We start from the raw sequence: 13,257 nt of genomic DNA, 5'->3' as shown, positions 1-13,257 counted from the left end.
GACTGGGAAGGGGAGGGTGAGGGTGGCTGTAACATGCAGATTACTCAACAGCCAAATCCAGGTCACCCTTGCTGGGTCAGTGGTCAGCATGCCGTGACACCAGGAATAGTGAAACTACAGCCCCCATCATCCCCCCTGCTGGCTGGTGTGTGTTATATGGCTAAAACCCCCATCACCCTCTGATAGTTAAAGTGTTACATGACTACAACCCCCATCCTTCCCCTGATAGCTGGTGTGTGTTACATGACTACTACCCCCATCACCCCCCTGATATTTGAAGTGTGCGTTACATGACTACAACCCCCCATCCCTGGCAGCTGAAGTGTTATTGTCCATACTACCTGTCACCTTCCTGATCACGCACGGTAAACAGAGCAAGCGCAGAAACCACCCAATTCAGTACCACGTAAAAACATGGTACTAAATAAAACTACAGATCACGGCAGAAAAAAAAAAAATGCCCCCTCACCCCCCAGGCAGAGAGATAAAAAAAAAAAAAAAGTGAGTCAGAGTTGGGCAAGTTTTTATTTATTTTAAATAATGGGGTCTTTATTTTTAAAGTAATAAAATTAGGGGAACATAAATTGGTTTGTACTGACCTGATCCCGGGGGTGTCATTTCTATTCCTGTGTTTTTTGTTTTTTTTGTTTCTTAATATATTTAAGTATCGAATTGGTATCGAGCATTGAAAAAAAAGTTGGTATTGGTATCGAACTCAAAATTCTGGTATCGTGACATCATTAGTGTACACCATACTATGCAACTACAGAAATCTGACCAATTTCTACAACCCCTGGCAAAAAATAACAAAAAAATAAAAAGTTAGATATCTAACTATATATATATATATATATATATATATATATATATATATATATATATATATATATATATATATATATATATATATATATAAGTCCACGTCTCAGTCTGGCCAAAATGTATAGTTGAATTAATCTAGTCCATAAGAGGCCTCAGTAAAATCATGCTGTTATAGTATCCTAAGGGGCAGCAACAAAGTACTAATTGGGAAAAACATATGCAATTATTTAAAATAATGTACTTTAACTGTTTGAGGCATGTTCCATAAAGACAGAGTGTTCAGATACTAAACATTGTATCCTGCATGTGATTTGGGTATTTAGAAAGTTAATAAAGCTAATAATTGTCCCCATTACCCATTTCATACTACAGTATTTAGCAGAAATTCAGAACAGATGTCTGACAAACTTTGTGCTCTTTGTTTTAGAGATAGCAGCAGGAAGATGATAAAGTTACACAACAACTCAAAGAATGGCCAGGAAGAAGTGAAACCTTGGAGGGCAGCTCACAGAAAATGGAGAAAGAACACACAAAAGGCAGTTTGTACTTGACACAACATATACAATTCTTCACTGCAGAGAATATAGAGCTAACACAACAAGCTGCAAAGGCTGTAGAAAAGGTAATATAGAAAATTATGGAAACATATGGAAAAAATGTCTTTTGCGTAAAAAAGCACAAATCAGTAACTATCCCTGTCTGTACACTCGGGGAATTAGAGATATAGCCAGTGCTTGATTCAGACTCACTGGTCTCCTTAGTCCAGAATGAACTGAAAAAAAATTTCAATATGAAACAAATCCATGTGTATTCACCATGTGTGAAAATAATCTTACACAAAAATTATACATAAACAACCCCCCCCCCCACACACACACACACACACAAAACACTGCAATAAAGTGAAAATGTCACAAGAGTCCATTTCAGATATTAAATACTGTACATGTTAAAAAGATACCAGACAGAAAACCTACTAGAGGTGGTTTTAAACAGACAACAAAAACAAACAAAAAAACCTATATGAAAAACTACCACAAAGCTAGAGATCGAAAAAAAATTGTCCTTTCTTGATAAGACACTTATGGCTTTATCTCAAAATACTGAACAATGACAAATGCAGGGGCAACAGCAATAATCATCATCATATATACCTGTGCACAAAGTTGCAGGTACCATCAATCGGGTCAATAATCCAGGTTGGACTGTCAGTTAGAAGACATTTGGAACCCGCCGAGGTAGATTCTTCACCAATAAATCTAGACATGGGAAAAAAAAAAAATCATAACGGGCATCTTACGAATGGAGTTTTCTTGTTAGCAAGCATTGTTGGTTGCATGAAGGATGTGTGGTATTACTTTAGTGGTGGACAGAGGCAAATATAAGCACTTTAACAAGTCTGTGGTTATACAGCCCTATTTGATGCAAGTTTTGGGGAGAGATTTATCAAACATAGTGTAAAGTGTCTGTGAGGAATGAAAGGTGGGATCTGATTGGTTGCTAGGGGCAACTAAGCCAGTTTCACTTTACACCATGTTTGATAAATCTCCCCCTTGATGCACAGGTTTGATCATCTTTCGACTTGAATTAGCTTTTTTTTTTCCAGCAGTTTGCGCTATAGCAGCTTTTTAAATGGGATCATACAAGATGGGACAATTAATAGATGCCTGGACCCAGCCGGTGGTTTACTTTCAAGGTGTTCCAAGTAGTGTTAGTAACTACCAAAAGATCTGCTCTGACCCTTTAGTGTAGCAATTAAAGGGAACCCGTCACCCCCTGTGCTGGGGTGAAGGCCACACGACCCCCCCTAGAGCCCTGGATACTTACCCTATCTCGCCAAGTCCCGTCTCTGGAGCCGGTCCTGGGATGGACATATCTTTGTTGGGAGCCTGGTGCGCGCAGCAGAGATGAGTCCAACGCCCATAGAGAATGACGGCTCTATTCATTCTCTATGGGCATCGGACTCATCTATGCAGCGCGTGCGCCGGGCTTCCTACAAGGATATCTCAGTCCCAGGACCGGCTCCAGAAGCGGGACTTTGTGAGATGGGGTAAGTATCAGGGTCTCTAGCAGAGGGTGGGGGTGTGTGACAGGTTTATTTTTTAAACTTGAGCAATATTAAAGACACTCGGAACTAACAAAATGGGAAAGGATTTACACCAACAGATATCTGACAGATTTTTACAGCCAAAGCCAGGAATGAATCTGAAAAGAGGAGAAATCTCAGAGGTCTTTCCTTTATTACCTGTTCTCTGTTTATAGTCTGACTGATTTTTACAGCCAAAACCGGGAACAGATATGTTTTGGTGTAATAGGGCCCAAACACTTAGGGGGAGATTTATCAAACATGGTGTAAAGTGAAACTGGCTCAGATGCCCCTAGCAACCAGATTCCACTGCTCATTTTCCAAAGAGTCTGTGAGGAATGGAAGGTGGAATCTGATTGGTTGCTAGGGGTAACTGAGACAGTTTCACTTTACACCATGTTTGATAAATCTCCTCCTTAGACTTTAAGAACTAACCGTCCACTTGCTGCATAACATATCCCACCCCTATTCAGTCATGAGATAACCAATGGTATTCACTTTGCCTACCAGTGGTTTCAATGTTATGGATGATCAGTGTATTTATACATTTAAAAATTTTTTTTTTATAATATATATATATATATATATATATATATATATATATATATAACCCTCCAGTATTGTTATTTTATAGGGAATACATCATATATTCTAATATCTAGAAATTGACTGCGGCCATTAAAAGCATATCATTTAACTTACTGAAGAAATAAAACAGCTATATTCAGAGGGTTGCGAAAATGGTAAGACTTGGTACAGAAAGCTGCTGACCTACTTTGTGGCTAATCATGGCACATAGGGAACATACAGTTCTAAAAATCCTCTAGAAGTGGTAAGGTGGTAATTTAGCAACTAATTTTTTATAGTGAACTATGGGAATCCCCATAGAAAACCTCTCCTGCTCTGGACAGTTCCTGTCTTCTCGGCCAGAGGTTGCAGCAGAGAGCACTGTGTCACACTGAAAATAAAACATTTCCTGCAGGACATACAGCAGCTGATAAGTATGGGAAGACGAGAGATTTTTTTTTTTTTTTTTTTTTTTATAAAAGTAAATTTCAAATCTATATAACTTTCTGACACCAGTTGATTTGAAAGATTTTCGCTGGACAACCCCTTTAAGAAAACCTGATACTTTGCAATCAGTTTTTAATAATATGGACTGATACATTCATGAATGAGAAACGCAGGTGTGAACCTACCCTAAGCCACTTATGTTTTATGCCATATTCATAAAGTTAGCTGCCTGTTTGTGTGTGTCCACCCTCCCCCCGCTCCCGGTCTAGTATTTTACCTGTGAGAGGGAAACTTTTCCCTCAGGGCAGAAATAATCAGCTCTTCCACAAAATGGTCGGTTTCTGTCACCAGATCCACCACTGATGTTTTAGTAGACACCCTCTTCTCTTCTGTTAGAGCTTTTCTGACCACCTGACAAGAAGAAAAGCTTCTGTGAGTAATTATATTAAGGCATTCAAGGGGAGACAAAAGCCATGGGAATGGAACACCACCACTTATTTCTTGCATGCTGTAACTCGTAGCCTGGGCCTCACAACAAACAGAATGAGCACATCGCTGTTTAGACATGTATTGCTCCACACACTCGAAATGTGTAAATCAAGATGCAAGAGTGTCAGAAGAGCTGCCCAGGAAATGCTTTGCACCACAATGAAGTTATACAACATCCTGAGACCCTACACATCTCAGTCAGTTCAATCTACGCATGGAACCCTTCCCTAGCTAATAACTCACATCTACAGTATGTAATGAGACAGATTTACCAAAGTATGGGCTGGCTAGGAATTGGAGTTATCCAGCATTAGAAGAAGCAGTACCTCTGGGTTGTGTGGGGTATTGCAATTCAGCTCCTTTAACTTCAACAGAACAGAGCTGCAAAACCACGCCGAAACTGAGGACAAGACAGGTGCTGTTTCTGTTCCAAATGTTTGCCCTCAAAGTAAATACAGTGGTACCTTTGTTTAAGAGTAACTTGGTTTAAGAGCGTTTTGATTTAAGAGCTCAGTTTTTCAAAATTGTGATTTGGTTTAAGAGCATTGCTTTGGTTTAAGAGCTTTCTGTACTGGGTGGGGGCGCGAGTAGAGGAGGGGCATGGTCTGCATAGTGTGGTCTACAGCACTGTACTCTGACCCAGGAAGTCTCCCTCACCTTCCAAATCATAGCAGATCCACTTCAGGCTGGGGCTTGCATCAGGAGACAGGACTGTGGATGTAATCTCTTCATAGCTGTAACCTCTCTCCCCGGACAGAGAGTGCTGCATGCATGTGCCCACATCTGCCCTGCTCATTCCTTCATGCTCCCTGCAGTCCCTGTCCGCCCTTGTGTTTCCCATACTCTCCATTACTGTACAGTAACTTTTAATATCACTTTATTCTGCTGTTTCTGAATGTTTGTTTCATCTGTTTTACATGTTATTCAGAATAAAAAAAAAAACACACATTTTTGGGGTGTGGAACCAATTGTCTGCATTTCTAGGATTTCTTATAGGAAAATGTGCTTTGGTATATGAGTGGATTTGGATTACAAGCACGGTCCCGGGACAATTATGCTCCTAATCCAAGGAATCACTGTACTAGTCAAATGTAGTGGGCATGAAAAAAGTTTCCTATATGCACAATTAAAGGAAAGGTTAAAAAATCCCCCCCCCCTTCTTCCCTCTTCCTCCCCTCCTTACTCTTCTCCTCCTTGTAGTATGTGTAGTTTTTTGTTCCCCCCCCTCCCTTTTCTTAGCCCCACCCCTTTTTTTTTTCTCTTCCTCCCCCCCCCCCCTTTTTCTTTTTTTTGTCTTTTTTCTCTTTTCTTCTCTTTCCAATTCATAGGTGCGCAGTTACTATTATTAGCATCTGACACCCCCTGGGGAGCTTCAATAGCCATATTGACTTTTTGTTTGGAGTTTACTGATGTTGAATACATTGTTTATTGCTTGGTTGCTTCTGATGTTGCTGATTGTCTCCACCTTCAGGAGCTCACAAACCACAGTTGACTTTGTTCTCCCCGCTTGTAGCGGGACTCCCCTCCTCTTTTTTTTTTTTCACATTCAATTTTTATTAAGGTTTTTTCCATAATAAAACAATACAAAACCAAAAAGGGAAAATGCCCGAGGGGGGCGTCAAAGATATACAGTATACAAGCAAACATTTTACAAAATATATATAAGAGCCCAATCAGTATAGAAAGGATATACGAGCAAAAAAAAGAAAGGCATGTCAATGGGAATAAGCAATGCTTCTCTGGCCCCAGTTATAAAGATTATATACAGTTTGTGTTAATAACATGTCCCAGAGAAACATAGATCCCCTAAATGTATAGTGCATGAAAGGGAGGAGGAAAGAGTAAGAAGAAGAAAAGCCTATATGTCTGGTGCACAAAGAAGTTTATAATCAGAGGATGTAAATTTGATCCATTGGTACCAGATTTTTGTATGTTTCGCCGCTTGCTGTCTAGAGTCAGCTACCAGCTCCTCCATCCTACAAATGTTGGCCACCTCAGCAAGCCAACTACCTACAGAAGGGGGTGAGGTAGATTTCCACAGTCGGGGGATTACAGAGCGAGCGGCCATCAATAGGAAACATATGAGCGACTTACCTAGGCGCCTATCCGACAAAGGTATTATAGATAAGAGTAAGGGTGCAGGGTCATGTTCTAAGCGTATGCCAGTTAGTTTATGACTAATACTGATTACCTTGTCCCAGAAATCATATACTGGCGGACATTTCCACCATATATGGGTAAGGGACCCCTTCTCAACCCCACATCTCCAACATGTATCCGGTATGGTAGGGAACATCTTGTGGAGCACTGTCGGTACTCTATACCACCTTGTCAAAAGCTTATAGTTAGTTTCTTGCGCCTTGCATGAGATGGAGGTTTTGAAACACAAGGCCAGGGATTTATCCCAATCTGACTCAGACAGGTCTCTACCCAGTTCCTTATGCCACCCTGCAATATAAGGCAATGGCTTAGCATGGATGGGTTCCAGTAGCAAGGAGTAAATCACAGAGACCATCCCTTTCAGTGGGGTGGACTGCCGGCATAGTTGCTCAAAGGGAGATAAAAGATCTGGTAAGAGAGAGCTGTCGTTTGTTTCTAGAGAAGAAGTGATTTAGCTGAGCGTATTCCATCTCTCGCAAAGCAGATCTGAGAGTAGCAGGAACCAGCTCCTCATATGTCTTAAGGGAGCCATCCCTGACCATGTCACCAAAACAAAGTCCCTGACTACGGGGGAAGCCTAGATAGGAAGAAGCAGCAATAGCTGGCAAGAACGCTGGGTTGCCCAGTACAGGCAAAAGTGGGCCATCTGCAGTGAAGAGGCGAAAAGAAGCAGGCATGGAGGCAAGTACTTTCATAACTGATCGAAGTACCGGAGGCATCTGATCCCCCATGGCCTGCCTAGGTAACCAAGGCCAAGTACTGGGTTCCCGACCAGAAGCTACTGTTTAGTAGTGCGGGAAAGAAAGCAATCAAGAATTCTAGAGTATATGACCGAAAAAAATATAGGCGAGGGTCCGGTAAGGCCAAACCCCCACGCGATTTTTTCTTAATTAAGATAGTTCTTGCTATGCGGGGATGTTTACCTGCCCAAACAAAATGAGAGAATAACCTATCGAGAGTGGAGAAGGATCGTGAAAGATGTATTGGTATCGTTTGAAAAAGATAGAGGGGTCTCGGAAGGAGTTTCATTTTCAGTATATTGATACGACCCAGCCACGAAAAGTCCTTCTTCTCCCATCTCGCTATATCTGATTTAAGGAGTTGTAGCAGCGGTGAAAAATTAAGGGAGAACAAATCTGACAACTTTGCAGGTATTCGTATACCTAGGTATTTCAATGATGAGGATTGCCACATAAAATGAAAAATTAGATTTGAGCTGTGTCACTAAGCCCAACGGAAGGGAAACGCTGAGCTCTTAGAGAAATTAATTTTGTAATTGCTAAAATGGGAACATGCAGCTATTTCAGACAGTAAGGAAGGAAGCGAGAGTAAGGGTTTGGATAAGTATAGTAGGAGGTCATCGGCGAAGGCCGAACACTTATGATGCTTGGCCTTCACCTGCACCCCAGTAATATTTACATTCAGCCGAACCGCATTCAAAAGATGTTCCATACACAGAACATATAATAAAGGGGAAAGAGGGCATCCCTGCCTGGTGCCATTGTAGATCTCCATTGGGGCCGATAAGATCCCATTCACCCTGATCTGAGCCCGAGGGGCTTTATACAACGCGCCAATACGCTGACAAATAGCGGGGCCCAAACCGACCTGATGTAACGTTGGCATCAAAAATCCCCAATCCACCCGGTCAAATGCTTTCTCCACGTCTAAGGATAGAAGCATGAGCGGAATGTCATGAGAGCGAGCATATTGCATCGTAGAGAATACTCGAAGAGTATTGTCTCTGGCTTCACGCATAGGTATAAAACCTACTTGATCCGGGTGGATTAGGGACGTGAGATGTGGAGCAAGTCTGTTAGCTAAAATTTTGGCGTATATCTTGGCATCCGTATTTATCAGTGGGCGGTAACTGGCACACAGGCAGGTGTCTTTACCCTCCTTCGGGATCACAGTAATGTGAGTGTGTAGAAACGAGGGCGGGAAAAGTTCTGTGTCTGAAACAGTATTGAAGGCTACTATCATTTCAGGGACTAATTCTTCCGTAAAAACTTTATAAAAACGCGCTGTGTAGCCGTCTGGACCCGGGCTTTTCCCAGAGGGGAGATTCCTGATAACTTCACGAATTTCTCCCTCTGTAAAAGGCTCGTCTAATTCCGAGACTATTGATTCTGATAAACGAGGGAGGGCGGTGTCTGAAATATATTGGGAAAGGGAGCCAAAAGATCCTAAAGATCCCTGTCTAGGAAGATGATAGAGGGAGGAGTAGTTGGAGAGAAAGGCTTCGGAAATTTCGGTAGTCAAATGGGTAAGTGTTCCTGTTGCATTTTCAATCATTGGTATATATGTGGCTGATCGCCTTTCTCTAAGAGCTCTAGCTAAATATTTGCCAGACTTGTTCCCCCATTCGTAGAAAGTTTTAGAGCAAAGTTGTCTATACCTTCTGTATTTGAGATGTAGGCACGACTTGATTTCTTGGCGAACTTGTTCAAGTTCTCCTGAAAGCAAATCGGTAACCGCTTGTTTATGCTGCGTCTCCAATATGTGGAGTCGAGTAAGAAGTTTTTTAAGCTTAGTCGCCGCATCTTTCTTCAGGCGGGAGCCATGTTTGATAAGAGTACCTCGGATGGTACATTTCAGTGCCTCCCACTTGAGCAAAGAAGAGGTGGTATCTGTCAAATGGTCAGTTTTGAAATTGGAGAGAACAGTCTTTACGTCAGAAACGCAAAGAGGGTCCAGCAACAAGCTCTCATTGAGTCTCCATGTGAAGTGAGGTTTACAGCTCGACGCCAAGCGGAAACCAGCATATACAGGTGCGTGATCAGAAAGTAGGATAGATCCTATAGAAGAAGTAGAAAGATTGGGTAACAAGTGGTGGTAAGTAAAAATGTAATCAATTCGACTATAAACCTTGTGAGGAGCAGAGTAATAGGTATAGTCCTTATCTAGAGTGTGGGCTATACGCCAAGTATCTACAAGCTGGAGAGAGTGGAGTTTCTTCTTCAAGGCAGTGAGTTGGGAGTGTGAGACATGTGTGTGACCGGATGAAGTGTCTAGGGTAGGTGTCAAGGGAATATTAAAATCTCCACAAACATAAAGGGCACCTTGGGCAAAACCCGCCAATGTCTCCAATGTGTGGAGCAAAAACGAGATCTGCCCAACGTTTGGGGTATAAATGGAAGCTAACGTTATCAATGTCCCATTAATCTCACATCGTATGAAGAGATATCTAGCCTGAGAATCTTTGAGGACATCTAATATCCTTACCGCTAGGTTTTTGTGAAAAGCTATAGACACTCCCTTCGTCTTAGCCTCGTCATTTGTATTATGCACCCACAGAGGATAATATCTGTTAGTGAGACTCGGAGCATGGTCGGTCTTAAAATGAGTCTCTTGCAGGCATATAACATCCGCTCTCTGTTTATGAAACCCATATAGAATTTGGGATCGTTTCTCTGGGATGTTAAATCCCTTAACATTAAGGGACGATATCAACAATTCAGCCATAAATTAAACGTGGGGATGTATTCGCCACAAGGCCAGGGTAACCAGATGATAAAGGCGAAAGAAAAAGAACTAATTTGAGAATTGGGCTCAGAGTGCAATTCCCCCAGGGGCATACAAATCAAAGGAGAGGGAAAGAACACCACAAACACAACAGAAAAAAGAGACAGGGCCAAAAAAAACGGTGCCCATGTCGCAAGGGTACTAACTTCTGCAGGAAAAAGATCTGCGTTCAGGTCAGGAGTGTAGCTCCGACCATACCCTAATGGGGTAGTCATGGTTGAGACGTGCGGGAGCACGAAAGGAGAACAATGTGTCAGAGCCAGCATCAGGAAGGAAGAAAATCACCTGGAGGCATACAAATCTTATAACTCACTCATGAATATATATGGGGAGGAGAAGATAACAGAATAAGCACTGAACCTAGATACATCATTGATACCTATGGGGAAAATCAACAGATCGCATAAAAAAACATAAAAGAGCAAAGCAATAAAAAAAAGTAAGAAATACAGTAAGAAAATACATATCGAGAAAATGTACTTCTATCACGATGTCCGTATGGAGTTGTGTCAACAGTCAGAATAGTCCTCCGAACGTAGCTGCTGACGTCTCTTCATCTTGGAGCCACTCGCTGATGTACGTTGAGGCTTAGGGTTTCCTCCACTATCATGGTCAGATGAAGCGAATGGGTCATGGAAGTAGGAGGGCCATTCCGGTAAGACCATTCTAGGCAATGAAAAAGTCTCCAGGAAGTCAGGGTTCTCCGGTGAGGGCAAAGTAGCATATTTATCCCCTGACCGTGCCATCAGAGCGAATGGATACAGCCATTTATATAGTATATCCTTTGATTTTAAGACTTTAACCCCTTAACGACATCGGGCGTAAACTTACGCCCTGGCGCCCTGGTACTTAGCGCATCAGGGCGTAAATTTACGCCCGATGTTTCCCCGATCGCTGCGTGTTCACACACAGCGGTCGGGGAAGATGGCCTGCTATAAATCATAGCAGGCCATCATAGCTTCTCGGCACGGGGGGTGGTTAACACCCCCCGTGCTTACGATCGCTGCTATAGGCTGATCAATTCAGATCAGCCAATAGCGGCGATCGGAACCTTTCCGGGTCATCGGTGACCCGATGACCCGGAAAAAAATGGCGGTCGGTGCTGTCCGAGGACGGCACCGACCGCCATTACTGTAAAAAGTAATGTTGATCGCCGTGCCACCGGCCCGATCGCCGTGAACGGCCGGCCGTTCACGGCGATCGGGCCGGTGGCACGGCGATCAGAGTCCCACAAAATAGTAAATACCTGCCCTGGACCCCTCAGCTAGGTAGCCGAGGGGTCCAGAGCAGGTATTTGTACATTACTCACCTGTCCCGGGCTCCTGATCGGCGTCTTCCGGGTTCGCGGCGTCCTCCGTCATTCCGTTCGGTCTTCGGGTCTTTCCGGCGGTCCTCGTCGTCTTCTTTCGGCTATTTTCAGCTCCAGCCTCGTCATTTTCCGGATTTTGCGCTCTGCTGCCCCCTAGCGGCTGATATGTGTAATACACTTATCAGCAGCTACAGGGATATTCAGAATATAAAAAAAAATTATTTTTTTTTCCCAAATTTTTTTTTTTCTATTTTCCGCACCCTATCGCCGCTGAGTGTTGATCAGCATCGCACGAAAGTGCGCTGCTAATCAGCAACTCCTCCTTTTTGGCGTAGGGTGTTTTTTTTCTATATTCTACTGCCACGGTCTGCTTATAAGTGCTGCACATTGCGGCATTTATCAGCAACTCCTTTGTTGGCGTAGGTTTTTTTTTTATACTTACTGTAAAAAAAACACGTAAAAAACACTACATTACACCACACTACATTGAATAAAGTTTGACACTACACCACTACATACCCCATATACTAGTCCCCGTATAAAGATGGCCCCCAGGGTGTTTTCGGCGTCAGAGGGATACGTTATTATTGCCTCCGACACCAAAACAGCCAGTGAGGATGAATGGGGGGATCCTTCTTTCCTCCATTCATCCTCATCATCCAGTGACGTGTCTGGGGGTAGCGTAGCGTACGCTGCCCCCCAGACACATCTTTTCCGCCAGTACCGTCCCAATAAGAGATGAGGGCATGGTGTGAAATTCTACACACTCTGTGACAGTACCTCAGGGTACACTTACAGATTTCGGGTACGTGCAAACTGCGGAATGGCGAAGGATAACCCTTTGTGCATTCCGCAGCTGGCACCCACCGGCGGACTGATGCGGGCGCATGTCTCCACCCGTGTCATAGACTCCATTCTATGCACGGGCGGATTCCATCGTCCGTCCAAAGAATGAACACGTTGGACGGAGAGCGGAATCCGCCCGTGCATAGAATGGAGTCTATGACACTGACGGAGACGTGCGCCTGCATCACTCCGCCGGCGGGTGCCAACTGCGGAATGCACGAAGGGTTATCTGTCGCGATTCCGCAGTGTGCACGTACCCTTAGAGTGTATGTAGGAAGGGACACCCGAATCCAGCCCCCAGATGCCCCCTTCCCCCCCATCCTTGGAGTTAGTGGGGAGATCGTCCGGGAACTGATCTTCCCACTGCTGGATAAAGGTTACCACCACCTGTACGGGGATAACATTTATACCAGCACCCCCTCTTCCAGTCCCTCGCTGCCCTGTAGCTTGAGGCACGATCCGAAAATATCAGAAGTAGTAATAGCGCCCTAATATTTAGCAGCCATGGAGTGGACCCAGCACTTCTGGATATGAAGGACCCCGTATCGCACCAGGACAACATTTTCCAGGTGACGTCCCCCACACTGGAGAAAGGGAGACCCCAGAAGAAGTGCAGAGTGTGGGGTAACAGGGGGATCAGGAAGGACACCATTTTCCCGTGTGACATCTGTCCTGATCACCCCGGCCTCTGCATACTGGATCGCTCCAAGGCGTACCACACGTCACTGGGGTTCTACATTATCTAAATTCTGTCCCTTATTCCTATTTCAGGGGTCACGTTGATCCGGGGATTATTCTGATCGCCATTATGGAGTCAGGAAGGAATTTTTCCCCTGTGATGAGGCTACTGTCGTCTGCCTCACGAGGGGTTTTTGCCTTCCTCTGGATCAACACAGGTTGAGTTTGATGGACACCTGTCATTTCCAACCTTATAAACTAATAATTGGCCTAATACCCCCAAATAAATTAGAATTGTCCCTTTTCCCCAGCTAAATAGGTATGGCCG

At 43.6% G+C, this 13,257-nt stretch overlaps 1 protein-coding gene across 2 annotated transcripts in view; it reads right to left on the bottom strand.

The window, feature by feature from the left end:
* The window catches only part of IMPA2 (inositol monophosphatase 2), a 52,466-nt gene that overhangs the window by 26,539 nt on the left and 12,670 nt on the right, over positions 1 to 13,257 (bottom strand). For both annotated transcript variants that reach the window (XR_011361659.1, XM_069957795.1), the window contains exons 2-3: positions 4,200 to 4,333; positions 1,977 to 2,081 (exon numbers count right to left, since the gene is read on the bottom strand). Coding sequence is in view for 1 of the 2 variants with exons in the window: in XM_069957795.1 (XP_069813896.1) it covers positions 1,977 to 2,081; positions 4,200 to 4,333 (239 nt within the window). In the remaining variant the exon portion in view is untranslated. The remainder of the gene's footprint in view (positions 1 to 1,976; positions 2,082 to 4,199; positions 4,334 to 13,257) is intronic.

Source organism: Dendropsophus ebraccatus, chromosome 2 (genome assembly GCF_027789765.1).
Source record: "Dendropsophus ebraccatus isolate aDenEbr1 chromosome 2, aDenEbr1.pat, whole genome shotgun sequence".
Lineage (NCBI taxonomy): Eukaryota > Metazoa > Chordata > Amphibia > Anura > Hylidae > Dendropsophus > Dendropsophus ebraccatus.
This window is presented reverse-complemented; position numbering and strand designations above follow the sequence as displayed.